This window comes from Trypanosoma rangeli (assembly GCF_003719475.1).
Source record: "Trypanosoma rangeli strain AM80 chromosome Unknown Tra_15.4_contig_00031, whole genome shotgun sequence".
NCBI classification, from domain to species: Eukaryota; Euglenozoa; class Kinetoplastea; order Trypanosomatida; family Trypanosomatidae; genus Trypanosoma; species Trypanosoma rangeli.
Window position 1 is genome coordinate 30,756 of NW_021705775.1, and position 26,882 is coordinate 57,637.

A 26,882-nucleotide genomic window follows, 5' to 3' on the forward strand; every position below is an offset into this window, starting at 1 on the left:
ATGTGCTTTTGTTGTATGTGTGTTGTAGTGTTCTTCCAGCAGATGGGAGGCCCACGAGCAGCATGAGTTTGCTGGTTACTCACACACTTAGGTGCGTGAGAGCGTAGCTGCGGCTGCGGGTACTATGTCTCTGGTGTATGGGTTTGTGTGTTTGGGCTGTAACGGTGCTTGTCGTCTTCAGTTGTTATGTGGGCTTTGTTTGAGATACGCGAGTGCGTGGGGAGAGAAGAAGCGGGAGTTGTTTGCCTTGTCGCTGGAGTTTAGGGTTAGTGCGCCAAAGGTATCGTACTCAAAGAGGAGTGGTAGGGGAGTAATAGTTATACAAGCATGAATAAATAAACGCATGTGCAGAGTCGTTTTTCATACGTGTTGATTGTGGGGAAGAACATATTTTTATTTTTATTTTTCGTTGTTTTGTGTTTTGTTGCAGTTTGGTCGTGGCATCGTTTTTTTGCTTCTTTCGTTTTACTCGTGTGTCGTAGTTCCTTTTCTTCTTTACGCGTGTTTGGCCTTCTTGCGCCTGGGTCGCTGCGCCGTGTCTTTCTCGCTAGTTCCGGGGGACGTGCTGCCGTCGTCATCGTCAGAGTACAATTCGCCCCTGGCGGCTTTGATAAGTCGCGCAAAAGACCCATTACTGTCACCGCCGTCGCTCTCGTCGTCGTCGTCGCTGTGATCGGGACGCTTGCCACCGTTGGTGGCAGAGTCAGCGGTTTCGCTGAGGGATGCGCGTTTCGTGATTTTCCCGCTGCGTTGCAGCCGCCGCAGCCGCCGAAGTCGCTTCGCGCGCTCCGTGTCGTTGCCTGCCTCCCGCAACATGCGCTCCCGCAGTTGCCCTGCGTACTCAGCATTGTTTATGTCCTGCTCGTCATTTCCCTCGTGTTTCGTCCCCACCGCCGCTGCAAGGAGGGCACTGCGGCGCTCACTGCTGCCCTCCTCCTCCTCCTCCTCGTCTTCGTCAGAGAAGACGATGTGTTCGCTAAGGCCGAGGTCCCGCACACGCAGATCTGCTGCCTGGATGAACTTCCGCACCTTACGCTTTGAGAGCCCGGCCATGCGCTCCGCCAGGGTGAGCCGCATTGATGTTGTTCCCTGCTGCTGCTGCGGCTCATCAGGGCCGCCACCACCGTCATTGTTGCCGTCGCGCTTATTGTCGTTGATCCGCAGGAAGGTGCTGGTCGTGCGTGGACGTCTCTTGAGGAATCCATCGTCCTCGTCCTCCCCCTCGTTATCGCTTCTACTGCCGGGAGCATAGGGCTTCCCCTTCGCCGTATTACTACCACTATTATGAATATTATCGCCCGTGTCATCACTGTCATCGTCATGCGTTGCGTAGCGCTGTTTTTGCTGCATCGTGCGAAACATGTCCGACGCGGCGAGGTGTTTCTCACGGCGTGTGACATGCTGCTGCGTTTGGGAGTCTTGTTGCTTGTCACGTTGAGCCATGTAGTTGATGACGTCCCAGGGCAAATTCTTCGCCCCCCGTCGCAGGTTCTGCAGCTCAGCCATGTTAGGAACCTTCAGCAGCCCTAGCGAGTGGGCGAAGGCCCCAAGGTCGATGGCGCTCACGTCAAAGACGTGTTTGTTGGCGGCAAAGTAGATGGAGCGGAGGTATGCGATGAAGGCCTTCTGCGCCTCATACTTGAGCCCCTGCACCACCAACGCAACAAAAATCTCCTTTGACTCATGCAGCAGCCCAGGACGAATGGCGATCTCACGCAGTGGAATATGCTTGTGGGCGAGAAACGACAGCATGGGGGTCTCCTGCGGTGTTAGAAATAGCAGGCTCACCCCGCGTGCCCCGGCGCGTGCGGTACGCCCGGCACGATGAATGTACGTTTGTGCACTATCCGGACAGTCGTACTGCACGGCCCAATGGACAAGCGGGAAGTCCAGTCCGCGTGCAGCAATATCGGTGCAGAAGAGAACAGCGGCCTTGCAGCGGCAGAAGGTCAAGAAGACCTCCTCGCGACGAAACTGTTTCATTTTGCTCGTGAGGCACATGGATGGGATACGCATCTTCTTTAGAATTTTGGAAAAGGCGAGATACATGTACCGCACCTGATTGCAGGTACTTACGAAGACGACCGTCTTATCATTCGGGTGCCGCTTGAGAAACATGAGAAGGGCGTCCAACTTGCGGTGGAGCTCAAGCACAATAAAGTTTTGGCAGAGCGTCGCTGGCGTGGGTGCAGCCGTGACTGCGTGTGATGTAACATAACGCTGATTCCGCAACGACATCTGGGCAAGCATCTGAACATCCGTCGTCTGCGTCGCGGAGAAGAGCAGCGTCTGCCGGGCGGTGGGTAGGTGCCGCAGAATACCGCAAATGGCGTCACGGAAGCCCATGTCTAGCAGTCTGTCGGCCTCATCCATGACAAACAACTGCATGTTGTCTGTCACAAGGTTCGCGTCATCCTCAAGGTGGTGCAGCACGCGGCCCGGTGTTCCGACAATAATACTGATCGCTGCCAGACGCTTCCGCTCCTCCTCCACGTCACGACCGCCGGTGAGAAGCGCTGCGGAGAGGGTGTGCTTGTAGCCGACGAGCTGCAGCACCTTGAAGATCTGCAGTGCGAGCTCACGGGTGGGGCTTAAGACGAGCGCCCCAACGCCAAGTTCCGCATCCCACTGCTCGACAAAAAGCCGCTCGAGCACCGGCACGACAAAACACAACGTCTTGCCGGAGCCTGTCTTGGCCGCACCGAGCACGTCGTATCCTGCAAGCGCGAGATGCAGCGCGTCACTCTGAATGGGCGTCATACGTTTGTAGCCACCGCGCTCAAGGCCGAGCTGTGTGCGTTGCGACAGAGGTAGTTGATTGAAGTGCGTGTATTCATGTGGCTCCATCGCCTCCGCTTGCTGCCCACCCGCGTGACCGCCAGTATCTATAGCGTCAAGTGAGGCACGTAACCCCTCAAGGCGTTTTCGCAGCTCAAGAATTTCGGCGCGGCTCAACCTTGACCGCTCCTGTCGCTCCAGCCATCGTTGTTGGTTCTTCTTCAGTTTCGCCCTGCGTCGATCCTCGTCCATGACGGGGGGCCCCACACACACAGTGGCAGTTGCTGTTTCCACTCTGCACGTGTGTGTGAGTGTGTGGCACAACAAAGGGGGAGGCGCAGGTGAGAAGCAAAAAAAATAAAAATAAAATAAAAATTCATCAACCGCGAGGAATACACTCAAGTCACATGACACAAATACGGGCAGTCAGTCTGTAGTGGATGCACGTATCTGTGTGGAGACACCAGTGAAAAAAAGAGAGGAAACAGCGAGGGGCCAAACTGTGTGTGTTAGTAGATGGGAAGCCGGCAAGAAGGTGGACTCACACCTATACATGTAATGTACCTTCATTCGCGAGAAAGGAGGCAACACGCAAACAACAAGCACCAAAACTAAACGCAGTAAACCAACAAAACAGGAGGAAGAATGGCATGAAGGAGGCGTATCGGTTACAACTGCAAAAATATGGGTAACAAGGGCGCTGCACTGCATATATATATATAAGTTTTCATTCTTTCTTTGCCCTCTTCATTAGAAGGCACGGTATTCAATGTCCATGTATGCTGGTTCCACTGGTTTGCTCTCTTCATGCAGTGCATCCGCAAGCCGTTGGCGGTACTGCGCGATGCGTGCTGAAATAATCTCCTTGCGGAACTTCGAAAGGTGCAGGCGAATGAGGCTCAGAGCGCCGTTGATGTCGGCGTAGCCCGAGTCCTTGAACATCCACTTCGCCACACACTCCGCGATAAGAAGATTGTGCACGTAGCCCTCGCTGCCCATGCTGCCGCACGTTGGACATCGGAAGAGACTCGGTGCGATGCTCAGTGAGTCGAAACACGTCAGGCAAAAGGTGTGGCCACAGGGCCAAAACAAAACAGGATCCTCAAAGAACAAGCCACACACGCGACACGTCAAGGACTCCTCTATGGCCTCATTGACGTCCGTCAACTCCTCTACGAGAATATCGAGGCGACGCACATGGTCACGGAAGATTCGCTCCCTTTCCGAAAACCGCACCATCCACGCTAACTGCTGCTCGAGTGTATCGGAAAGGATATTGTTTTGCACCCCCAGCGAGCGGTAGCGGGGGCCGCATGAGAGCTCCTCCTCAAAGGTGCGGCTCACCGTCTGGTCGCCGAGTTCCTGCAGTGTGCGCCAGAGCCAGTAGCGGTGCAGCATGTTCACGCGGTCGACGTACCGCCCGCGAATAAGCTCCTCGTTCACATTGAACTTCTCCTGAAGCAAGCGGACCTCCGCCTCCATCTCCGTCCGCACCCCTGCAATGGTGTCTTTACGCAGGCTAATGATTTGCTCCATCACCTTCGACATGAGCATCAGGCGGCGCAAGACCCGCTCTGTCTTGTGGATCTCAAGCTCCAGCTTCTCCGCCTTCTCCTGCGCGCGGCGTGCCACGACGTCCGACCTGCCCGGCATCCCGCTCTCATTGTTCAACCGCTCTAGCTCCAGCTCCGCAAGCCGCGAGCGCAGGGAAACGAGAGACTGCGTAAGCCTCAGTGCCAACTCCTGTGGCTGCCGCAGGGACAACAGATACTCTAGCGGTGACCTCGCCTCATCCAGCAGGTGTGTCTCATCCTCTAAGAGCTCTTGCAGCTCCTTAAAATCCTCCTCATCCTGCAGCTTCGCTGGCGCCTCCTGCTTTTCCTTTCGTCGCCGCCGCAGAGAGTCGCCCTGAAACGACGGCTCCTTCTTGTTGAAGTTGTTCTTTTTTGGCATCCCACGTGTGTGTATGCGTGTGTATGTGCGGAGAGAAGATACAAGGCACTCCCTACTTATACATTTTCGTCATGCATTGCGTGCCAGTATCAATAAACGCACCAGGCAGAGCAACAAGACCAACAACAACACGACAAAAAAAAAACAAAAAAAATTTAATGCACATAAAACGAAGCGACTGTCGCTGCAAGCACGCATCCGCTACCTTATGTACATGCCTGCGGGCCCGTATGCAAACATTGGGTCTGGCAATGCAAAAAAAAAAAAATGAGTGGGGAAAATTTGGGAGATTGGTTCACACGATTCACAGGAACTCAGCCTCGGGAGTCCAGAAACCGTCAAGCAGCCCGATACGCCGCCCCTTCGGACTATAGACGCGCTCTCGCTGGAGAATAGGCTCAAAGCACTTGCGACAGTGAAATTCAATAGACTTTTTCGCCGCGACGCCGCCAGCCGCATCTGCCACATCTGCATTAATGCTGACCTCGCGCAGATGCGTAAACACACGTGGGAAGTCGTAGTCGCCATGCATGGCGACCACATTCCACGCCGCCTTAGCCGCCGCCTCGGACTCGTCTGCTGCTGCCATCGTGGGGTGTGGACTCCTCGCCGTACGCTTCATCTTTGCAGCAGGCACCTGGGCGTCAGGGTCGCCCAGAACAAAGGTGCCAAGATGCTCGCGAACAAACGTCTCAAGGCGCGGGGGAAGCGGGGTGGGAGGCGCCGTGATGGTAAACTCCACAAGGCTGACAGGGTGTACCGAGTAATACGCATTTCGCTTCACCTGGTGCGTGCAGACACACGACGACGAGGCGGCCTCCGTCGACGATTGTGTGACACGTCTCGTGGTGTTAGGGAGACCGCAATCGTCACTGCACCGCAGCGCAAAGAGATGACCGGCCTCCACTGCGCGCGGCTCCGTCAACGGCATGTGGCCGGCGACAATGACATCGTACCGCATTGTCACATCCTGCAGGGAGGTCGAAAAGGCGTGCAAGTCCGCCACGGTCACCACCACCGGGCCGGACGCGTACACGTCCACGTCATTGACAACACGCACCTTCACCTCCTCCGGGCGCAGCTCACGCCGCAGCACCGGATGCACTGTGCGGGAGCGCAACGCTGCCTCCACAAACGACTCTACTGACACACGATGGTAGTTCCCGCCGGCCTCCATGCGACGCATCGGGCAGAACGGTGGCTTGTACACAGCAAAAGTGAACCAGCGCGACAGCACGGCCTCATCGCAGAGCAGTCGCAGCGACTTGGGACTAATGAGGTGCATATTGCGAAGAAATCGTGTCTGTAAATCCTCCGCCGAGACTGATGCGGAGACCCAAGCCAACTCCGCAGCATTGCGCAGGAGCGTCTCCTTGTTGTTCCTGCGCAAGATATCTGTTAGCTGCCTCGATGGGGCCTTTGAGGTCATTCGGTTTTGTTGTTGTTTTGTTTCTTCTTATTTGCCTTTTTGTCCCTCGCTCGGTGCAAACCTTCTTGTTTTCGACTACAGCCTCACCGTTGCGGATCTCCAAGTGACAATCCCTGCGTGGGGACGAAATTATGTAGCGGCGTGAATGTACGCCGGCAATTATATATATATATATATATATATACACAAAAAGGGGGAAAGGGGTGGGAATAATCTCTCTCATGCACACAACGTACGAGCCTGCAGTCACACGGCAAGAAGCAAAACGGCACCAGCAAGGGCGCAAAGTAAATAAATAAACATATACTTAAATACGCATATGTGAATGCATATGGCGGCCCTTCCTTATTATCCGTCTCACATACAAGCATACATACACGCGGCTTCCAGATTGTAACGAGACCGAGACGTTCAGCGGAAGTTGATCAAGTTCCTACCACGAGACCTTAACCATCACTACCCCGCAGTCGTCAGCAGCAGATATTGCTGTTGTTGGTGTGTGGGTGGGTGATACGCAAGACGTGTGCTATGAATCCGCGCGGGGCGCTGTCGCGGCTTGCTGGATCAGCAGTGCAAAGGTATACTCGCGTGCAATTTCCCTCAGCTTCTCGTACCTCCCCATGGGCCCGCCGTGGCCCACAGCAAAGTCACAATAATGCAGAAGCACCTGCCGCCATTTGGCGGTGTCTCCCGCCTCCGCTCGTGCCCGCAGTCGTGCGGTAAATGCAAGCGATTCCCAAAACCCGACACGTGTGTCGTGCCATGCTGTCAGCAGAAGCATGTGCGGCAATGGGACATCCGCTGGCGGAATGTTGTCCATCGGCGAGATGCGGCGCAGCAGGCGATAGGCGTCGGCGTCATCGCGTGGGTTGCCGAACTCCTCCCACTCGCAAACGGTGAGTGGGAGACTGTCGTCCATCAGGGTTGTCAGACAGTCGACAAACGGCACCGACGCGATGACGGCAAGCGGAAGCGATGGCGCGACGCACATCGCCGCCGACACCACAAACCCGCCAGCCGAAGAGCCGTGCGTCACAAGTCGACCTGCCGCACACCAGCCGGTCTCCTGCAGATAGCACGATACACTCACAAAGTCATTGACACTCGTTGCCCGTTGCAGCTTGCGACCCGCGTCGCGCCACGGGATGCCAAGCTCCCCGCCGCCACGAACCCCCGCTGCCGCCCATATGAAGCCGCGGTCCAGGAGTGCAAGCCGCTCCGTCTCAAAGACAACATCGCAGCAGTCACCATACGATCCATAGACTGTCAACAGCATGGGGTTTTCACCGTTACGTCGAAGTGCCTTCTTCCAACAGAGGTACACAGGCACGCGCACCACCGCGGCAGGCTCCTTTGTGGGCAGCGGCCACAGCATTGACGCAAACGCATCGCTGCTAAATGCATAGTCCGACGGAACCCACACAACAGTGGCGTCGTACTCATCGGCGTGGTACGGCCTCCCACCTGTCCCCACCTCACATAAGCGCCTGACGCATAATGTGTCGCCCACTTCCTCAAGCGTACACTCAATGAGAAAGGTAGGCAGCGTAAGGTGCGTCACGACAATACGCCACGTTCGAGTATTGAAAGAGACATCGTCTGTGGAATTCATGAGATGGGAAATATACCCTTCCTCGTCCTCATCCGGTTTCTGCTCTCGCTGCTCCTGCAGTAGTTGGTCCACAGAACAACGCACCTCACCCGGTAACTGGAACGGACGACAAACAACATGGCGCAGGTCCACTGTATCGTTCCGGAGAGCGAGCGGAGGCATGTTCCCCGCGTCAAAGGTGCTCCAACGATCCCAGAGTACGCGCACAGGCAGGAGAAGCACCGTCGACGACGCCGCCCGCCTCACGCTGAGAAGCAAGTAATCCCGCATACATTCCACACCCTCAACGCTGATGGCCGGGTCATGCGTAAAGAGCGGTCGCCAGCAAGAAGGGTCCGACAGTGTACGACCACAGGCGGCACTACGATGGTCGCCCACGTCGTCCAAGACGTACGCCACCCGAAAGTCGTCCGGTCCCGGCGGGGCATTTGTCATCGTCACCACCCACGCTCCCAGGCCCTCCCCGAAAAAGTGAGTCGTGATGGTCAACATCGTAGTCCATCCCCGAGTGCCGGTCCGCAAAGCAGTGCACCGCACACTTGTTTATGTGGAATTCCTCTCCCTCCGCCTTTGCTGCGGTGTGAGCTACAGGAACCCCATTGACGCATCGCTCCACCCCCGCCTCACAGGGAATGACGTACACCTCCGTGCAACTCCCTGAGGCGACAGTGAACATGGCAAACCGCCCATCGGCGGAGAAGCAAAGGGAACTGACCCAAAACGCCTCATCCGCCTCCTCGTAGCAGATGATGTCCGCCTGTTCTGCGTTTACAGGGGCAGTGAGGTCGTGGTAAATGACGCGGCAAGAGCGCATCTTCCCATCCACGCCCAGGTAAAGTAGCGAAGTAGGAGAAAGCCAAAGCACCTCGTCTGCAGCATCAAAGACCTCGATTCGACGCAATATTTTATGTGCCGGTTCCCCTCGTTGTGTTGACGCCGTCGCAGAGACTGTCGTTGGAGTCGTTGTGGATAACGATGTAAAAGACAAAGGTGTAGAGGAGGTCAGCGCGTGTTTCTTTTCCATATTCCTTCTCATCGCGTGGGCGCTGCCTCCCACCCTTGAAGTACCCCCACTAGCACCGCTGCTGCTGCTGCTTCCAGTTGGTGTCGTTGGGCTACGGTGTGTCGGGAGAATAGACACGGGGGAGGCGTAGATGGACCGGTCCGAACGCATCACCACCTCCACCCACGCGCGGTGCATCTCCGACCGCCCATTCAGCCATTGCACATAATTGACATCGGTGATGTCTAGTAAAAAGATGGTGAACAGCTCCTTTCCGTTGCTGCAGTCCAAAGTCAGGGCAAGACGTTGCCCGTCGGAGGACACCTCCAAGTCACCCAGCTCAACGTAGCCAAGCCGCAGCTCCTTCATGAGAAGGTTCATGTCGAGGTACACCGCCTCGTCGTCGTAGAAGGGCAGGGTGGCAGTGGGATTGCGGTTCCACATCTCTGCCACCTCATGCATGAATCCCGCCGTGTGCTCCGTAAATGGGCGGCGACAAAAAATTGGGTGGTCCGCGTTGGGCACAGTGCGAGTGTAGTACCAGTAGTCACGGTCGCGGTACGGAAGCGACGCATCTTCCTCCTTCCAGCGAGCCCGCATTTCACTAAAAAGGGTGCGGCAAAGTCGATCCCCACCGTAGGCCGCAAACACTGACTCCATGTGTGCGTTCTCGCGCTGCAACAGTCGTCGCACCTCCGGGTTCCGGCGGTCACGCAGCCAATAAAACGGATCTACACGAACGTCATCAAAATGCTCCAGCTTGTGCTCCTTGCGGGGATACATCGGCGGACTCACGACATCATCGGCACCGAAGCTGCTGTTGCTGCCAGTGTTGGGCTTTTTGTCGCCCCTTCTTCCGTTGTTCCCCCTCTTCCTGCCTTTACCAGCCGCGTCGGGCCGCATTGCAACTGTCGTGTCGCCTCTCGCCCCCTCGTGATGTGAATACCCTTATATATATATATATATATATAAGCGAACGTGCGTGTGCTTTAACCACTTTACCCCGGCAGCAGCATCTTTTCGTTTCGTATTGAGTGGTGTGTAAAGAAAATGTATGCGGGAGAGAAAATCCACCAGTCAGCACATCCCCGGGCATGCTACACAGGGAATTTAAGCAGAAACAGATAACTAGCTTGCTGCATCGTCGCTACACTTTAGCACCCCCCCCCCCGCTTCAGAGCATCTCAAATGCAAGAGCACGTGTGTTTACCCTCCTCAATCCGGTGCGCTACACACCACCCACCACACACACACAGTAGCACGCAAGCAAAAATATAAAAAAACAACAGTAAGAAGAGAAACAATTTCATTTCGCTGTCGACTTCAATGATGGATGACTCTTCCTCCTTCCCCCTTTCCTGGTTATTCACTTTTCCTTTTTTAGCAATCAGATTCAGGGTATATGCTCTCTTTTCTATTATTCTGCATTTCCATTATCAATTACACACTCACCGGGCTAGTAGCCCTGCACTCCTAGCTTACGGGAAGTGGGGTTAACTGGCCCCGAACCCAGCCGCTTTAGCTCACGACGAATCTGGCGCTTACTCCGCTGCTTCTGCACGTGTTGTCTTTGTTGATGGAGCTGGCGCTCGTGCGCGATCGGTGGTGAGGCGCCCGCGACAAGCTCAATGATTCCGTCGTCGTCGTCGATGACGAGTTCCATCTCGCCCTCGTTGTTCACGAAGGTGTCCGTGACGGGGTCGAGCTGGTGGTTGGTGCGCTTCTTCCGCCGAGGCACGAGGCCGGTCAGTGCTTTTATGCGGTTCATGTTGGCCTCCACATTGAACGCCTCCTGCGGGGTGAGGACCCCACGCATGCGATTCGGCCGCGAGTAAAACATCGGCAATGCTGCCTTATTCACCTCCTCTTCCTCGCCCTCGTCGGCGAGCTTGTGCGCATAAATATCCCTGGGCGCATCGCCGTCCTCGCTTAGGGCACGGGCGTCTGCCGCGCTGTCGAGATTGTCCCAGTCTTCGCCATCGGCGTCGCAGCTGTCGCCCCCAACATCCTCCCAGGCGTCAGAGTATGTCTCGTCTTCATATCCATATCCATCGTCAGCCGCAGCTGCTGCACCGACTACGGCAGGATCAGTGTGGGGGGCCGTATAGCCGGGCGGGGGCTCAGCGTACAGAATAACACCATCTACGTACAGCTTCAGCACGTCCCGGGCGGCGCGAGACATGTTCGGTCTGTCATGCGCCCCCAAGTACCCACGTCGACGTGCCACCGCATTTAGGAAGCGCTCCGCCAGGGAGTGACTGTTGTCTACGTCTTCCTCGGGCCGCAGCGAGACATTAAAATGTTTCTGCAGCACCTGACACGGGATACGGCGACACAGTACGTTGACAGCCGACAAGACATCTGTGGCTGTGTCGATTGGGAGAATGCCGTCGCACACCATCTGCTCCCGTGTGGAAGCAAACGATGGGAAGACAAGGCCAGGGCAATCACACAAGGCGACACGGCGCTCGTCGGGAATGACAAGTGTTTGAAAGTGCTTTGTTTTGCCGGGTGTCGCACTGACCACAACTTTCTTGCATCCAAGAATCGCGTTGATCGTTGACGACTTCCCGACGTTGGGGTAGCCGACAAGGCCAACCATCAGCGGTGTGTTCGCGTCCTTGATGCCGTAGGTGGTACGCCAGAGAGCGAGGCGGTCCAGCAACTGCACAGGGTCCAAGATGGCCCATGGCAGCAGCTCCTGTAACTGCGACACCCGCGCATCACGCGCCTTTTCATTTTTAGTCGGTGGCGCCACCTTGCACGTGTTCTGCTTTGCGTGGCCCCGACGTGCCTTCTCCGCCTGCCGCTGATCAACGAGCTCGTACGGGTTTGCCACTTCCACCGGGGCTCGCAAAGACTTTTTGTTGTGCCGCCGTTTCCGATTGTGATGGGGCGGCAGTTTGAGAGTGATGCCGTCATCCACGCGAGTACCCTCGACATCGTCCACATGTTCATCCTCCTCCTCCTCTCCCTCCTCCTCGTTGTGGTTGTAGTGGTCAGTGGCGCTGTCGTCATCAGTCTCCCCCGTCGTTGCTGAGGTCGCCTTCGCGGCGGGGGTGGCGGAGAAAAATATGAACGGTTCCCCGCGCTCCGTGAAGTACGTCGCCCATGCGCTGCGTTGACTCTCCGTGAGAAGGTCGGACTTGTTCAGCAAAAAGATAATTTCCTTTGATCTCCCTGCGGCACTACAGGTGCCCCGCACGTATTCCTCAAAGTCGGCGCATCGGAACACGAGCGGGTTGCGGGCGTCAAGGATCATCAGCACCACATCGGCCCGCTCCACGACGCGCCACAGCTGCCGCCATACCTCCAAGTTCTTCTCGTACGGCGTCATGACAACTTTGTGTTCCTCCTCCATCTTCGACAGGCATCGCCGCCACTCAAAAAACGCCAACGTCTCCAGTGCCTGTATCTCCGCTGCGGACATGCCATAGTCCCACTTGGGTCGGCGCGGTATTGTCAGCAGCTCGCTAAGTTTGAGCCAGTCCACACGGTCATTGCTCATTGGCATGACCTTGTCGCTTGTCACGACATGTGGGGTACCGTCAACCACAACACGGAGATCGCGTGCCGCCTCATACCCCTTTTCGCGTGCATCCGCAATAAGAAGAAACTCCTCCAAGTTGCTCGTCTCCCAAATAGACTTCAATGGAGCGCCTTTTTGCTGGTATTGCTGCTGGCGTTCTTCCTCATGTATTATTGCTGCATCGCGTTCAGCGTCAACAAGCCCACGGTACTTTTCACGCTGGCTGCGTTGCGAGGACTTTTTGAGGCGCTGTAAACTCTTTCCGAGGAACTGCATTAGTTACACGCACGCACACCACTCCTACTAGACAACGCCGCACCACCACCGCCTCTGTGCCTGAGTAACTGCGTGTGTGCGTGTGTGCGTGTGAAAAACTGAGGCAAAAATAAAAATAAAAAAAGCTTACCTGTGGCTTCTGTGTCACGTACCTTCCTTCTGGCAGGACAAAATACACGCAGTGGCGCGACCACAACCTTGTCCACAGTAACGCGTAGGTGCAACGAACTGATGACGAACCCAAGTAAAGGAAGTAGAAATCACACACACAGAGAGAGAGAGAGAAAGAGAGGGACAAAGAGGTGGCATCACTGCATGAGTCAAAGCAAAGAAACAGAACACTGGCAGAAGATAAAGCAGGAAGGTCAACCAAATACAGACACACACAAGCCCGCACCTGTACTTTTTTTTTCTTTTTCTTAAATCCGTGATACTTTCTCCTCCGCCTCCAAATCAAAAGTAAACGCACCCACCCCGCACCCCCGACGCTACTCATCCTCAATTGTTTAGTACGACGCATCGTAGACCTTATCCTCTCCACCACCGTCAGGGGAGCGTTGGCGCTTTGGCATCATATGGTAGCTGCCCGCGGCAGTGCGCTCAAGCACACCCGTTGGTTGCATCCCCATCGGTGGAAAGAAGCCCTGATCTACTTGAAAGGATTGAAGGACACATGGTGGGGGCTGCTGCAGCTGATGATGGTGGTGGTGGTGGTGCACCGAAGGAACGGATCGTAGCTCACCGTGTCCATGGGCGTAGCTGCATTGATCACCCTTCACGCAACGGCCCACCGCAAAACGCTGACAGAGCTTCGTCTTGAGGAAGCTATCACGTGGGGCGGCATAGTACCCGTGTGAAGAGCCTTGGGGCGGCATGTGGTACGCCACACCATCACCCTCTACACCCTCCTCCAGCGCGGTGTTCTTTACTGCGGAGCTGGCCTGTTGTGAAAAAAAGGTGTTTGTCCCTGGCAGTGGCGAGGCTTCACCCCCTGTCTGCATCGCGCAGTACAGCCTCCAACTAGTCTCGTTAAAGCCGTAGTTGAAGTAATCCTTGAGGTTTGCCGCGGGTTCGTCCCATGGGCGCTTCTGCATCTGTGCAATGTCATATCCAAAGACAGTGCTGTTTACCTGTGGCCCACCAGCATGGCGCACGCAAAGTGGGATAAGTCCCGAGACATCTCCCTTTGGCTCCACATCCTGCTGCTGCTCCTGCCCATGTGGTTCATCTGTTACTGTTCCTCCTCTCACTCCTGCTGCTGCTGCTGGTGGTGGTGATTCTACACTCGTCAGAGAGGGTCCCGCAGTCTCTGCTGTGTGTCCACCAACAAACGGGTTCTCTTCAGTATCCGCCATCGCTTTCGTTTCCTCTCTCTCTCTCTATCTCGCTGTTTGTTTTGTATGTGAGCTTGGCTCCCTTCGGCCAATTATGCGCTTGATGACACGACTAAACAGTCCAACACAAACACTAGAAAAAAAGGAAGAGTCGCAAAAACGTTCATGCGCTCATATATATACGCATCCGTGTGTATGTAGCGATATATATATATATATATATATATTCATAAGCAGACATGCGGGAGGCTAAAAAAAAGACTCATTCCCTCCTCAGCTCTTCCTGCTATCGCTAGCCGCTTTCTCCCCACCCCCTGCAACAACAACAACAAAACACACAAATACAAATACACCCTCGCACCCACCTACTCCCCGCACACACACACACACATCGTTACGGAACACCGTACTACAGGGGCAACGGTACCACCAACAAGAATAAGACCTATGATAATGCTAACATAAAACGCGCTAAAAAGCGTTGTTGGGGGCCGCCGCAACCAACTTATCCGGGGATTCAAGAACTGCCTTCAGTGAGTTGTTGAATCGTACTAAGGTTGCACCGTCAATCACGCGGTGATCCGCTGTACTTGACAGATGCGCAATCGTCGCCTTGACAACATTGCCGTTGGCGTCAAAGCGAGGTAATACCTGCAGCCGCCCAAATGCAGATATCGCCACCTGTGGGGGAAGTAGTAGGGGGGTGGCGTACGTTGCCCCAATGGGGCCGACATTGCTGATGGTGAACGTGCCACCATGCAAGCTGTTTGGTGGGATTTGATTCTTGCGGGACAATTGAACCAACTCATTGACCTCCTGCACAACCTACATGATACTCTTTCCCTCCACATTTCGAACCACCGGAACGATAAGGCCCTTTGGCGTGTCTACCGCAAAGCCAATGTTATGTGCCTTCTTCACAATAAGGCAATCGCACTTGTGAGGAACATGTGCGTTGATGTAATGGTTCTGTGACAAGGCTATGGAAACCGCCTTAATAAACAATGGCATCAACGATATCTTGGGTGGGGCGTCGTCCGAAGCGGGTAACGCCAGTCTGCTCCTCAGCTCTTCGCGAGCAACCAACAGAGACGTCAAGTCAATCTCCTCGCACGCAGTAAAGCTTGGAATCTTACCCGCCTCTGTCATGGTGTTAACCATGGCATGACGAATACCAGTGAGCAGTGGCACCACCTCGTCGCCCGCGTCGTTGGCATGACCTTTCACATATGCCTCAACATCCGATTTTAAGATGATCCCACTCTCACCTGTACCTACCACATGTGCGAGGTCAACGCCGCATTCACGCGCAAACTCCCGCGTTGCGGGAGTGGCCAATAACCTTCGCCCAGCCTTCTGCGCAGGAGGAGCAGGCTGCTTCTCTGTCTTGTCTGAAGTGGTGGTGGCGCCGGGCGTTGTATGTGTATAGGCTTCCGGCGGAGGTTCATTGCCATCCGCGTCGTCGTCGAGCTCGATGTCGACAAGGGGGCGACCGACCAGTGCGGTCTCGCCGGCCACCACGTGGACGGCTGAGATGACCCCCGCATACCTGGAGGTTATGTCCACCAACGCCTTATCACTCTGCACTTCACATATCTTCTCAAACTCCTTAATCCTGTCTCCCTTCTTTACACAGACCGACACCACATCCACCTGTCGAATGCCCTCGCCAATGTCAGTCAGCTTGTACGGGAAGATCCTTCCCCAGCGGGGAAGATTGGCGTGTATAAACCGCACCGCAGAAACAGAGTGCGGCCACAACAGGGCGAACCGTCGCATAACGCAAAATTATCCGCAAAAAACTTCCCCTTTCGATCCAGAACCTCATAGGCAAAGGCAAATACGGAGAATAAAAGAAAGCATCACGCAGAGTGAAGACATCAGTGCAACCCTGCGTCACACCCGCCATCTCGCTCGCGCCATCCATAGTTATCGACGACAACCGAAAAGGAAAACATGATCCTACACACGTAAAAAAAGAAAAAAACACATATATTCTGTGTATACGTATATATGTCGCTATTGGAGGGCCAGAGAGAGAGAGAGAGTCTGAGCAAGGTACGTGCTTCCCTCCACCAATAACTTCTAAGGCAAAAAATTCTATAATGTGTGCATCTATGTTACTCAACCTGGGCGACGCCGCATGGAGCCCCCGCCTCGCCTCTCTCGCACACACCATCACCGTCTCTCCGGCAATCAAGCATGTAGGCAATAATAAATGTAGTATATAATCGTTATAATTCTCTCTTCATTCCTGACATTTATTGTAATGGTCAGCCTCTTCCACTTTCTTTTTTTTTTTGTGTGTGTGTTCCTTTCTTTTTCAGTGTTTCTTCCACATATGAGTTCTATCGATCTACACCGAACGCATGCGCAACTTCAGTCGAAGTAACGCAGCCTTTAGTTGTTCCGCTGTCATAGTGGGGTACGAGCGAGAGTGCGTGGATGACAGGGACGGACCGGTGCTGATACTGCTGCTATCATTGCTGCTGCCACTATTGGCACTTGTGCCAGTACTTGAGGTACCGGTCTCTTCTTCCTCCTCATCGGTGCCCCGCTCTTCACGTGCTTCTTTGCTAGGGCGATGTGCCGGTGAGGGCACAGAGCTCATCGGGCTAAGACTCACGTTTCCGTGAAGCGTGGAGGCATCAATCGTCCCGCTGTCTTCAGCGACGGCAGAAGACGCCTTCGTCAGCTTATCCTGCAGTACCTTGAGGTTGCGAAGAAATCGTTCGTGATGCAGCGCCAGACCCTGCGGGTCGTCAAGGGTGTACGCAGGCTCTGCAACAGCCGCCTTCGTTGCGGTCGCAGCTGGTGGGCTTAAAGAAATTGTTGATGGCGGCGGTGGTGGCGGCAGTGGCGAAGCAGGCAGCGGCGCCTCCAGCCCCGCGGAGTGCTCCAAAGACCGTGGCGTGTGAGTTGGCGATGGCGTCCGTCCGTCTGGCATCACCCCCGGGGACATGAATGTCGGCTGCGGTGCGGCGGACGCCGCACTTGGCGCCTCACTTCCCGCCTCCGACGCTGCCGTTTCCTCCGCCTCGTCGGGGGTGATGTGCACATGAAAGGGTCTCGGGTGTAGCTGCACGGCAACTTCCGTGTCGCCCGGCAACAAACACGACACACTGGAGAGAGGAAAGAAGCGCGCATCAGCCTCCCCATCCTCCTCGTTCTCTGCAGTCGTCGAGTCATCAGTGGAGGACAACGGCCCACGGAGGAACATCCGCTCAAATTCTGCCTCCTCCTGCGCCCTAAGCGCCGCCGCCCGCCGTGTCTCCAACTCCTTGCCGCTCCTTGACGTGTCCTCCTGAGGCCCCGCGGAGATGCGTTGCTCAAGAGCCGCCACATTCTCCGCCCGCCGCTGCGCTGCCTCGCGTGCCTCCTTTGCCTCTTCTTTGCGCTTCAACAGGTACGCCGCCGCCCGCTCCGCCGCCCCGCGTTGACTCTGCCAAAGCAGTTTTCTCTCACTCGCCAGTTCTCGCCGGCGCTCCTCGCCAAACCGCGCAGCGGCAGCATCCCCGCGCGCTGCCGCAGGCTGCGCGTTGTCCCCATCTTCAGTCGCAAGCGTTGTGTTTGTGGCCGGTGCTGGAGGAGACGTGCGCTCAATTGCTGTGTACGAAAGAGCGCCAACAAGCGGAGAGCTGTGTGACGCAAAGGACGGCGGACGCGGTAACGGTCTAGAAATCCTCGCCTTGCTACGTCTATCCTCGACCCCCCGCGTGGCCCTCTTGCGCTCCACAATACCACGATGAGGCTCTTCTTGCAGTGCCCGCGTGACACGCTCCGTGGCCATGGCGATGCGGTGGCGCTCACGCTCCAGTGTGTGCTCCGCCACCCACGCGTTTAGTTCGTCGCTTGCGTGCTGTTGGTGTGCCGCCGTCAGTCCGGCCGCCCCTCGCATCCCCTCGCCCAGCCTCGACTGTCCGTCATACAGGACTCGATCAATGAGTGCGGCCTGCTGCTGCACCTCGCACTCCCACTGCTTCCGCATGTCGTTTCGCACCCTCATCGCCTGCACAGTCTTCTGTGCCGCGTATGCACGGGCCCGCTGCACCCCCATCGCACTCCCAATACGTCGTGCCTCCTCGAAACGCGCGCGCCGCAGCGCCGCCTCCTGCTGCTCCCGCGCGTATTTCAAGGAGACCATTCACCTTATCTGTGAGTCTGTGCCTGTGTGGGTCTGTGCTCAATTACAGCTTATTTTATTTCCCCCACCTCTCGAGACGCCGACGACGTTGTTGTGGTTGTGGGTGAGTGGCAACCTTTAAAACTCGGAAACCCAGGAATCATGCACAAGAACAAAAAAGAAGAATAAAAGCATCGTGACTCACTCCCAAAACAAGAACAGTACATCTCAAGAAATACACTGCGCAAGGTCTTACCATAATGTGTGTGTGTGTGTCTGTATGTATGTATCCGTAATGTATCTACCACTTCACTTTCTATGGATGGCCCTGTGCGCCAGGTGAAGACTCGACACGCACCACCGAGGGTGATGACATGTTACCGTCAGGGGCATATTCCGTCGAGTTCCTGGACGGCACGTTTGACGACGTCACACCTCCTGCAGAGGAAGAGAGGCGACGACGATGACGCGTCGTGGAGTCAAACCTACGCAATGCCTGCGATACAGTGGCCGAAAACTCCCGCAGCTGCTCATCCACATTGTCTGCTTCCCGCTTGTAGGAGCGATGTGTGGCTGCACCATGTTCTCGTTCGTCCTCTAACAGACGTCTACACTCCGCCGCTCGGCGCTCACTACACTCTGTCTCACGCCGGCATCGTCCAACCTCGGCACGCAGCTCTTCTTCTATACGACCATGTGCTTCTAGTTCAGCCCTCATCGTCTGGAGCTCCTGCTGTACAGCCGCAAGTGACTTCAGCTCGGCTTTGCAACTCTGCTGCTCTGTGCGTGCATTGCCAAGCTCCCTCTCCGTTTCCTGGAGACGGCAATGGGCATGTGAAAGCTCTTCCCGCACGGTGTGCAGCTTCCCCTCTTGATCCATAATGCGTTGGCAGAGAAACGCCACAAGAGCCTCATCGGTGGTAACAAAATGCTCCATTTGCTCCCGCAGCCTTGCCTCCCCCTTGCACAACGCTTGCTCCACGTGATGGCTCGCATTCGTGGCGAGGTCCTCCACAGCACGAAGATGCCGCTGCAGTTCCCGCAGCTGTTGACAGGACGAGTTACACGCAGTAAGAACCTGCTCATGCGCATAAAGGGCCTCCGACCTCGCCGAGAGGGTGCGACGCTGCCCCTCGCTACTGCTGCTGTGACTCCGCCGAAGCACCTCCTTCGCACGGCCAAGCTCATACCGCAGCTCCTCCACGACACGCTGCAAGCCGGCCTCGTTGGCCCGACTCAGCCGCAGCGCCTCTTCCACCTCCTTTAGTCGCTGTGCGTTGTCGTGCTGGAGCTTCGCGGCTGTCTCCCGGTGCCCCGAAATCGCGGCGTTAAGGTCATCGGCGTACTTGCCGGCCTCTGCCTCAGTCCGAAAGAGTCGCTCCGTCAGCTGCTGCAGTCGTCGCTCTAACACGGCGATCTGTTCACGCTGCATGTGGCTCTCCTTCACTGCAGACTCCTGTGCCAGCCTCGACTCCTGCAGCTGCGCCTCTAAACCAGTCACCGTTACTTGCATCTGCGCCACAAGCCGCTCGTGCTCCTTCGCAGCACTCACCTTCACCCGCAGCTGTTGCATGAGGTTGAAGTTTATGTGCTTCAGGTCCTTCTCCAAACCCTCCTTCTCCACACTAACGGAGGTGAGCCTCTCGGCCGCCGCCTTGCACTGAGTGAGCAGCCGCGTGTTTTCCGCCTTCAGTTCTCTGTTCTCGTCGTTGAGGGCTGCGAGCAGCCGCTTCGTCTCCGCGAGTAGGGCCTCCCTTGCCGACTCCATTTCACCAGCGACAGCCTCTTCTGCTGGGTGACAGAAGTGGCAGCGAACACAGACACAAAGCAAAAAAAAAAAGGTATCAAAAGCAAAGAGAGCAAAAAAAGACACTGACAGTCGAAAAGGCGCGCGCGGAAAACAACACCACAACAACACAAATACAGTGGACGCACGCGCGCATCTGTTGGAAGTGGAACAGTTATCTACAAAAACTGCGGCCTGGGCGTGGGGAAAGTGGCAAGAAGAGCTACACAGCGTTGCACCACCCAGCAAACAACAAGAGGCCAAGCAAAGGATAAAAGCCACAATAGAGTTTGACCGCAACTACACGCATCCCTCTCACTCATTCAAAAAGCTAAGCGCGATTGCAGAAAGGCCTTTGCCATGGGAAGCCCCAGTTTGGCCACTGCAAGGAAGATGTGAGTCTTCTCCCTGGGGCAGCGTTCAATGATGTCCTCAATTGTCATCCATTCAACCTGAGAGAACTCTTGCAGCGCGCCGCTTCCTTTGAGTGGAATGAGATTCACCTTCTTAATGTTATCTGTTTGAGTGAAGAACAGCATGAGACGCTGCTCCTGCCCCTGAAAACCAAATCTCCGGAGATTGGCCGTGCTGCAAAGTTCATAGCGAAACTCCCTTGGATCACCGCTGGCCGGAAGAATCTCCCCCACGAAGTGAAGATCCTCCTGCAACAGGCCAATCTCCTCCTCCACCTCACGGTATGCAGCTTGGAGAACGTCAGTGTCTCGCTCCTCTATTCCACCCTGCACAAACTGATACCGATTCCCATGAATGCGCCTGCACCCAATAAAAAAAAGATCCTCATTAAAAATGACAGCGCACACGTTCTTTCTGTACATGGACTATGTGCGTGTATATGCCTCCCTGTTTATCTACGCGTATGCGTGTGCGTGAACCAATCCGTATAGTGTATATTATGTAATATAATTCCCCTTCCTGCCACTCCTTTGCTTAAGTACCCCCACCCCCCACCCACCCACACGCACATACATATACACACACCACATACACACATTCGCAAACAACAACAACAACGTCAGTGATAATATGGTAAGAAATAAACGCAACAGGGAGTCTAATGGATTGGGTGGACGGGAGCAAGGGAGACTTGAACAGAGGGAGTGCGTGTTTGCATGTTTGCAAAAAAAAAAAAAACAGCAAGGCGGCTGTGCACCACAAACACAGACATTCGTTCCGATTTCTAACCCCACGCCATTATCCCCCAGTGGTAGGCAGAAGCGCTCCCACTCTGCTGCATCACTCTTCCTGTCGAGTGAGTGCACGGTAGTAGCGCCGTTTGTAGTCAAGAAGCTGCACGATTTCTGCGGCTTGCGGTGACGTCGGTCCACTTTTCGAGGCGGCCCACGCAACGATGTCGCCCAGGCGCTGCTGTTGAAACTCACGGCCCGGCGAACTCTGAATCGGCAGCCATCGGTTGTACGTTCCCGCAGGGTCCTTCCGTGTCCACGGGACAACTAACCGGCTCTCCTCCAGCTGCTCCATCATAAATTCAGCCAGCGGTGCAGCATCTGTAAATGTGACGATTCCGCGCGGGTCCGCAGGGTCCGCACGCACCCGCAGTAGGCTATGGACCACACAAAGAAAGTCCCGCGTGACAAGCCGTCGGTAGCTTCCACTCTCTGACCAGAATGGAACAGGCATCGGCACGACACACACGTCGGCCGTGGCAGGCGGAATAAGGCGCTGCAGCAGGAAAAGCGCATCGCTGCGAACAAAATGCACGCGTGGGCCGTACTTGGGCACCAGCGCGGTGGCTGCATCCAGCAGGGCCGAAAGCGCGTGATCTACTACAAGCACGCTATGCACCTCATCCATCGCCAGCTGCCGTTGGATGTATGCAACGCTGCGACAACCAACAATGAGCACGTGGCGTGTGCCCACCGACGTCCAGGGGCAAATAAGCAGCCGTCGAAATTCTTCGGTGGCATGTGCGGCAAGCAACGCCCGAAGCTCCGCGCGGTGTACGCCGCTCGTAGGCGGCAGCACCGCCAATTGAAACGCAGGGAAGTACGCAATAGCCTCATCGTACGTCGAACGAACGATACCGTCGTGCCGCCCCATGTTATCCGCCACAAGCGAATCGTGACGCCGCACGGCATCGTGAAGCTCCTCCTTCTGCAGCTCCGCTGTTGAGCTGCGGGTAATGAGGGCAAGTTTGGGTGCCAGCAGCAGGGCATGGAAGCGCCTCGACAGCATCTCTTCTTACAGAAGAGCAGAAAGCAAACCGTCCCTTCTCTCTTCCTTCCTCCACACCTAAAAGAACGAGACACACAACAACAGCTGTAAATAAAATAACAACGACAACGGAGCAATTGAAGAGACCCCACAGAGAAAGAGCGAGAAAGTGTGTCTGCATCTGGAGTGCCCTCATGCGACACCGTCCACAGAAGTGTCCCAAGCTCCGCCTTCCTGTCTCTCTCTCTCTCTCTCTCTCTCTATCCTCGCACCACATAGAGCGAGGGAGAGCGGTGTGCCAATTGGAAGTTCATGGCGGCGACAGTGGATCTCGCACCGGGATACATCGAGCCTGGGCCCATAGCCTCACCTCATCGTCCGACATCTCCAGCAGTTTTTTTAGTTGCTTTCGCCGCGTCTCCAGCCCTCTTCCGTAGCGACTGCGGTAGTACCTACTCGCATAGCGTGCGTGCAGCATGTCCTTCTTCACTCTATCACACTGGGCGGGGAGTTTCTCCAGCATCGCCGTCACCACCTCCTCGCGGCTGCCCTCATCTCGCGGCTGCACCTCCCGCAGCAGGCGCCGCAGTGACGGAACAAGTGGGAGCGCCACCGGCTGATGAGAGAAGGGCGTCGGCAGCAACGCACGACCCAACACCATGGAAGAGGGGCGCATGACCATCCTTGTCAACGGGCCACGGTAAAGTGTGCACCGGTCCCCCCACCACCTCCTACGCTTCCTGCCCACCACCAATACCAACACCAACGATGGCCCTGCCACAGGCATAGCGAGGCACCGTCCCATGCAACTCAAAGCAATCGAAAAAAAAAAAGTAAAAAAAAATAATAATAATAATAACAGAAAAGCAACTAAAAAAAAATGGCGACAAAGAGACCATAATTCAGCCTTTCTTCTTTCGTTCTTTTCTCCTCTAATTCATCATCAAGCAAGAACGACATCACTGCTGCTACAGAACCTTTTGCATATATATATATATGTATATGTATATATATATAATGAGGATGCGCACGTAGTGGCATCGCATAAACGGGGCAACACCAACCAACGCCAAGAGCGACAGCGGCAGCCAAAGAAAATATGTAAATGAAATACATACGCGCACAGATATATATATATATATATATCTGAAAAAGAGATGGAAATGGAAAGAAGAAAAGCAATAATAAAGACATACTGCAATATCTTACACTCATACGTTGTGTTCCCTACTCTTTCTTTTTTTTTGTTATTTCATTATTTTTTTTTTTTGTTTCTGTGGTGTTTTACTGTTGTTATGATGAACTTTACCCCTCTGCTTCCATCGCTTCACCCCACATACCTTAACAAGCAAGATGCAAACCGTACACATGCATATATATATGCTTTTACTGTAGGAGCATTTCAGCCACACAGGAGCTTTTCGCGCATGCTCCTTAAGGTTAAGGACAAAATACCACTACTTTTTCGTCTTTTCCCGAGCACCCCTCCCCCTCGCGTCAACCTCCTCTCTTCACTTGAAAGAGAGAGAGATAGAAAAACAAAAACAAAAACGATGCGGAAACATATACGTTCAATAGATACAAAAATGGCTACAGTGGCGGTGGTCGCAAAGTAAGAAATGATGGCACCAAACATCACTGCCATCACCACAACAACAGAGAAAGGGAGTGGTGGTTGAATGGAGCGGAGACGCGGCGTGAATACGGAGACCATTTACACGCGTCCAAGGGGAAAGTAAAGCAAATATCAACCAGAAAAACATCACGCCCTAAAAGAAAGATATGAAAGTGAAAAACAGGACAAAAATGCATATATCTCCCCTACCCATGTCCTTTTTCTTTCCCCTTTTCTTTCTCACCCTCTTCCCGCTTTTTTTCTCCCTTTATTGTTTGCTTTTCTTTCGAGTGCCTACTGCTCCCACCTCCCTCCCCCTTCACCCCTCACTTCCACAGTTTTCACCTCATTCCACTCACTGACGCTTGTGCCCCCTCTGTGGAGCCCATGGGGAGGTGCGAGGCAAAGAATACAATTCCAGAAAAACAAAAACAAAAAGCAGGCATCATGAAGGGGTCATTGGAAAATCGACGATGCATGCATCCACACTTGCATTGTCTGTGACATCGCTGTCGGTCTGTGAAGGAGAAGGAGGAGGAGAAGGTGATGCTGATGGAGGTGGTGATGAACATATTTGAACACTCATTTTCCTTCATATATGTATTCCCCCCTCCCACACACGTACAGTCCCTCTCCCTATCTCTTTCCATTTGCTTCATTTCGCTGCATTGCTTCATTCCTCATACTTCTGGTCGTAGGCCGGCGAGGTTGGCAAACAGTGGAAGGTGATGCGGAACAAGGGGCCGGGAAAGTCTTCTACATGCGCTTAAGGCGGGGCACAAATCCGGGGATGCTCTTACCCGGCGCGCGTGGAGAAACAGTGCCCTTCATATCCTTGGGTTCCTGTCTTTGTGGCTTTTTGATGGCCATACGCATCTTTCCGTTGGCTACTAAGATGCAGCCTGCACCGTTTTGATGCCCGGCATAGTCAGAGGTGGAGAAGATGGTCACAACACGGGCGTTGTCGGACAAGCGTAGCCCATCCGCCTTCTCTTGGTGGGCACGAAAGATGTATTGGTAGTTGTAGCGCTCACAGAACATATCCACGGCGCGGGAACCAAAGGTCTTAATGTCAGGCCCACGCGGGTTCGGCCCAAAACCGTACTTGTCAAGTTGATGGTTTGGTGGGGCAGGGTCGGACCACAGCAAGTCATTCACCATCATGCGCTGCGCTACGTTGGTCGGGTCCGTGCACTGTACTACAGGGATGCGGGGAAAAGAAGGATCGGAGAGAATCTCCAGCCGCTTATCCTCCCCACCCGTGTACTGTGGGAGCCCACCATGAACGCAGAAGATCTTCCTATCAATATCGGCAATCACAGGAAGAAACTGGAACACTTCATTCACAGCGACCCAGACGTCAATGCCGCGCTCCCGACCAAACTTTTCAAGACACTGATACTTGAAAGAGCTGTAGCCGTACACATCCATGTCCCCATTCACCTCCGGTGACTCATGATTTCCACGCAGCAATGTCACCTTCGCCGGGTTAATGAGCTTCAGAGAAAGAAGGTACATCACACATTCTAAGGAAAAGGCCCCTCGGTCCACGTAGTCGCCAAGGAACAGAAGATGGGTTGTGGTGTACTTGAGCATAATGTCATCAAACCCCACCACCTTCTCCAAAAAATACGCCATGTCGGCAAAATTACCGTGAATATCACCAAAAACTGTAATAGGTGATTTGAGACGAACGAAAAGCGGTTCCCGTGTCACCACCTCACGGCATTGATTACATACAGAAATAACAAGTTTGCAGAACTCCGGAAGGTTTTCGTAAGCAAATCCATTACGAGTAGAATTTGCTGCGCGACGTATCATCTCAATGAGACGAGCCGCATCGACATGCGGCTGCGTGGGGGAGTTCATGTAATTTCGCATGTCCTGCAATTGAAGCATCGTACTGTGACTGGCCACTGCCTCATCAAACGCCCGAGACTTCGGCGTTGAGCCCGGTACCATACCCGCCCGTGGCGTGTCTGGTTCCGCCACCCCTTTTTGTCCCACGGCGTTCTGCAGCAAATCCACAATTGTAACGGTTTGTGGAAGGTTCACAAAATCATCCTCACAGAGAAGCACGTTCTGTGAAAAGACATACCTTTCCGGTAAGTTTGCCGCACCCCCAATGCCTTGAGAAGCCTCATGAGCGCGCCTTTCATCCTTGCGTTTCCCATGGAATGCGGGTTCCACCAATATCACAGTTTCCAAAAGCCGCAGGCGTTCCTCCATCTTGAAGACAGTGTTAAATACATTTGGTATAAGTTCCGGGGGCACCTTGGAGATAAAGGTGTTAAACTCCACGGGGGTGATCTTCGCATTGCTGATGCAGTCGTAGTTTGTGTTGCTGCGGCCCGAGTTGATTTCTTCGGTCGTGATGAGGTCAAGTTCAACCGACCAGTCCGGTTTCAGAGTCTTGATGCGGCCAACTTTGTACAACGCCTTGCCATCGGTGGAGTCCTCCACGCGGCAGCGGACAAAAAAACCCGACACGAGCGCAAAGAGCCTTGAGCGTATCTTGTGGTGCCATTCCGAGAGTTTTTCTCGATTGATCGTGACGCCCTGCGCCATCTCCAGCGTAACGAGAGTCTCCGTGCGGAAGGAGGGAGTCACGCTGAGCGGGGTGAGGTCTGGCGGCGCCTGCGGCGACGACGGCACGTTGGGTGGGTCCATTATCCGCGTTACTTGCCAGGGCGTTGTTGGTGGTGATGGACGCAATGGATGTTTTTTCACACTTCGTGCTTGACTTGTAGTTCCCTTCGCTTCGCTGCTTTACGTGGGCTTGCAGGGAGGCCGTGTAAAAAAAAAGAAGAAGAAAAAAAAAAAACAGTCAGCTCCCCACCACAAGGAAAACTCCACCCACTCCGTCCGCTCACAGTGGCGCCAACACCACATCCACGGAGTTTGGACGAAACGAATTGCAATGAAAAGTAAACGACATCGTGCTGACCTCTTTCTTCCATTATATTTGTTGTAGAGGGGGAAGGAGGAAAGCGATGGTGGTGTACAACCGTGAGTTGCGATAGAAAGCAGAACGATGCAACAAGAAACAGACAAAGGGGAGGAGCTATTGGATAGATATTATATATATGTTGCCCCCAGCGAAAACACATACATGAGTGAGGTAAGCAAGGTGGAAAAAAGGGAAAAAAGAAAAAGAAAAAAGTCAATACCGCTCATCCTTCCAAATGCATATCCACGCGCACGCATATATATATATATATATATATATATATATATATATATATATATAT

At 54.4% G+C, this 26,882-nt stretch overlaps 14 protein-coding genes and 1 pseudogene across 14 annotated transcripts, besides 24 other annotated features; all 15 read right to left on the bottom strand.

Moving 5' to 3' along the window:
- The first annotated feature begins 388 nt into the window (after nt 1–388).
- Nucleotides 389–423: a microsatellite.
- A 72-nt stretch (nt 424–495) lies between these two features.
- On the bottom strand, nt 496–3,030 carry TraAM80_01526 (putative ATP-dependent RNA helicase; the record flags this gene model as incomplete). Its single annotated transcript, XM_029378564.1, has 1 exon — nt 496–3,030. The coding sequence occupies one exon, from the start codon at nt 3,028–3,030 to the stop codon at nt 496–498; it is 2,535 nt and encodes an 844-aa protein (XP_029241586.1).
- A 98-nt stretch (nt 3,031–3,128) lies between these two features.
- Nucleotides 3,129–3,153: a microsatellite.
- A 375-nt stretch (nt 3,154–3,528) lies between these two features.
- Nucleotides 3,529–4,731, bottom strand: TraAM80_01527 (uncharacterized protein; the record flags this gene model as incomplete). Its single annotated transcript, XM_029378565.1, has 1 exon — nt 3,529–4,731. One exon carries the CDS (start codon nt 4,729–4,731, stop codon nt 3,529–3,531), a length of 1,203 nt encoding a protein of 400 aa, XP_029241587.1.
- Nucleotides 4,732–4,842: 111 nt separating this feature from the next.
- Nucleotides 4,843–4,885: a microsatellite.
- A 150-nt stretch (nt 4,886–5,035) lies between these two features.
- On the bottom strand, nt 5,036–6,160 carry TraAM80_01528 (uncharacterized protein; the record flags this gene model as incomplete). Its single annotated transcript, XM_029378566.1, has 1 exon — nt 5,036–6,160. One exon carries the CDS (start codon nt 6,158–6,160, stop codon nt 5,036–5,038), a length of 1,125 nt encoding a protein of 374 aa, XP_029241588.1.
- Nucleotides 6,161–6,320: 160 nt separating this feature from the next.
- Nucleotides 6,321–6,344: a microsatellite.
- A 101-nt stretch (nt 6,345–6,445) lies between these two features.
- Nucleotides 6,446–6,474: a sequence feature (A-rich).
- A 212-nt stretch (nt 6,475–6,686) lies between these two features.
- TraAM80_01529 (putative oligopeptidase B, putative,serine peptidase, clan SC, family S9A-like protein) lies at nt 6,687–8,042 on the bottom strand (the record flags this gene model as incomplete). The annotated part of the gene is made up of 1 exon (XM_029378567.1): nt 6,687–8,042. One exon carries the CDS (start codon nt 8,040–8,042, stop codon nt 6,687–6,689), a length of 1,356 nt encoding a protein of 451 aa, XP_029241589.1.
- Nucleotides 8,043–8,133: 91 nt separating this feature from the next.
- TraAM80_01530 (putative oligopeptidase B, putative,serine peptidase, clan SC, family S9A-like protein) lies at nt 8,134–9,678 on the bottom strand (the record flags this gene model as incomplete). The annotated part of the gene is made up of 1 exon (XM_029378568.1): nt 8,134–9,678. One exon carries the CDS (start codon nt 9,676–9,678, stop codon nt 8,134–8,136), a length of 1,545 nt encoding a protein of 514 aa, XP_029241590.1.
- A 46-nt stretch (nt 9,679–9,724) lies between these two features.
- Nucleotides 9,725–9,746: a microsatellite.
- Nucleotides 9,747–10,005: 259 nt separating this feature from the next.
- Nucleotides 10,006–10,030: a microsatellite.
- Nucleotides 10,031–10,231: 201 nt separating this feature from the next.
- TraAM80_01531 (large subunit GTPase 1) lies at nt 10,232–12,580 on the bottom strand (the record flags this gene model as incomplete). Its single annotated transcript, XM_029378569.1, has 1 exon — nt 10,232–12,580. One exon carries the CDS (start codon nt 12,578–12,580, stop codon nt 10,232–10,234), a length of 2,349 nt encoding a protein of 782 aa, XP_029241591.1.
- Nucleotides 12,581–12,649: 69 nt separating this feature from the next.
- Nucleotides 12,650–12,673: a microsatellite.
- A 177-nt stretch (nt 12,674–12,850) lies between these two features.
- Nucleotides 12,851–12,882: a microsatellite.
- Nucleotides 12,883–13,086: 204 nt separating this feature from the next.
- On the bottom strand, nt 13,087–13,935 carry TraAM80_01532 (FIP1-like protein; the record flags this gene model as incomplete). Its single annotated transcript, XM_029378570.1, has 1 exon — nt 13,087–13,935. The coding sequence occupies one exon, from the start codon at nt 13,933–13,935 to the stop codon at nt 13,087–13,089; it is 849 nt and encodes a 282-aa protein (XP_029241592.1).
- A 12-nt stretch (nt 13,936–13,947) lies between these two features.
- Nucleotides 13,948–13,969: a microsatellite.
- Nucleotides 13,970–14,117: 148 nt separating this feature from the next.
- Nucleotides 14,118–14,141: a microsatellite.
- A 90-nt stretch (nt 14,142–14,231) lies between these two features.
- Nucleotides 14,232–14,305: a microsatellite.
- A 434-nt stretch (nt 14,306–14,739) lies between these two features.
- Nucleotides 14,740–15,693, bottom strand: TraAM80_01533 (dihydrolipoamide branched chain transacylase; the record flags this gene model as incomplete). The annotated part of the gene is made up of 1 exon (XM_029378571.1): nt 14,740–15,693. The coding sequence occupies one exon, from the start codon at nt 15,691–15,693 to the stop codon at nt 14,740–14,742; it is 954 nt and encodes a 317-aa protein (XP_029241593.1).
- Nucleotides 15,694–16,200: 507 nt separating this feature from the next.
- Nucleotides 16,201–16,249: a microsatellite.
- A 21-nt stretch (nt 16,250–16,270) lies between these two features.
- TraAM80_01534 (uncharacterized protein) lies at nt 16,271–18,058 on the bottom strand (the record flags this gene model as incomplete). Its single annotated transcript, XM_029378572.1, has 1 exon — nt 16,271–18,058. The coding sequence occupies one exon, from the start codon at nt 18,056–18,058 to the stop codon at nt 16,271–16,273; it is 1,788 nt and encodes a 595-aa protein (XP_029241594.1).
- Nucleotides 18,059–18,298: 240 nt separating this feature from the next.
- Nucleotides 18,299–18,325: a microsatellite.
- Nucleotides 18,326–18,341: a microsatellite.
- Nucleotides 18,342–18,353: 12 nt separating this feature from the next.
- TraAM80_01535 (uncharacterized protein) lies at nt 18,354–19,805 on the bottom strand (the record flags this gene model as incomplete). Its single annotated transcript, XM_029378573.1, has 1 exon — nt 18,354–19,805. One exon carries the CDS (start codon nt 19,803–19,805, stop codon nt 18,354–18,356), a length of 1,452 nt encoding a protein of 483 aa, XP_029241595.1.
- Nucleotides 19,806–20,146: 341 nt separating this feature from the next.
- On the bottom strand, nt 20,147–20,659 carry TraAM80_01536 (putative NUDIX hydrolase, conserved; the record flags this gene model as incomplete). The annotated part of the gene is made up of 1 exon (XM_029378574.1): nt 20,147–20,659. The coding sequence occupies one exon, from the start codon at nt 20,657–20,659 to the stop codon at nt 20,147–20,149; it is 513 nt and encodes a 170-aa protein (XP_029241596.1).
- A 121-nt stretch (nt 20,660–20,780) lies between these two features.
- Nucleotides 20,781–20,853: a microsatellite.
- Nucleotides 20,854–21,077: 224 nt separating this feature from the next.
- TraAM80_01537 (uncharacterized protein) lies at nt 21,078–22,037 on the bottom strand (the record flags this gene model as incomplete). Its single annotated transcript, XM_029378575.1, has 1 exon — nt 21,078–22,037. The coding sequence occupies one exon, from the start codon at nt 22,035–22,037 to the stop codon at nt 21,078–21,080; it is 960 nt and encodes a 319-aa protein (XP_029241597.1).
- A 216-nt stretch (nt 22,038–22,253) lies between these two features.
- Nucleotides 22,254–22,278: a microsatellite.
- A 48-nt stretch (nt 22,279–22,326) lies between these two features.
- Nucleotides 22,327–22,821, bottom strand: TraAM80_01538 (uncharacterized protein; the record flags this gene model as incomplete). Its single annotated transcript, XM_029378576.1, has 1 exon — nt 22,327–22,821. The coding sequence occupies one exon, from the start codon at nt 22,819–22,821 to the stop codon at nt 22,327–22,329; it is 495 nt and encodes a 164-aa protein (XP_029241598.1).
- A 7-nt stretch (nt 22,822–22,828) lies between these two features.
- Nucleotides 22,829–22,897: a sequence feature (A-rich).
- A 103-nt stretch (nt 22,898–23,000) lies between these two features.
- Nucleotides 23,001–23,033: a microsatellite.
- Nucleotides 23,034–23,142: 109 nt separating this feature from the next.
- Nucleotides 23,143–23,162: a microsatellite.
- An 87-nt stretch (nt 23,163–23,249) lies between these two features.
- Nucleotides 23,250–23,290: a microsatellite.
- Nucleotides 23,291–23,533: 243 nt separating this feature from the next.
- Nucleotides 23,534–23,567: a sequence feature (A-rich).
- Nucleotides 23,568–24,152: 585 nt separating this feature from the next.
- Nucleotides 24,153–24,189: a sequence feature (GA-rich).
- A 198-nt stretch (nt 24,190–24,387) lies between these two features.
- TraAM80_01539 (putative phosphoprotein phosphatase) lies at nt 24,388–26,301 on the bottom strand (the record flags this gene model as incomplete). The annotated part of the gene is made up of 1 exon (XM_029378577.1): nt 24,388–26,301. The coding sequence occupies one exon, from the start codon at nt 26,299–26,301 to the stop codon at nt 24,388–24,390; it is 1,914 nt and encodes a 637-aa protein (XP_029241599.1).
- A 101-nt stretch (nt 26,302–26,402) lies between these two features.
- On the bottom strand, nt 26,403–26,685 carry TraAM80_01540 (hypothetical protein; annotated as a pseudogene).
- A 151-nt stretch (nt 26,686–26,836) lies between these two features.
- Nucleotides 26,837–26,882: a microsatellite.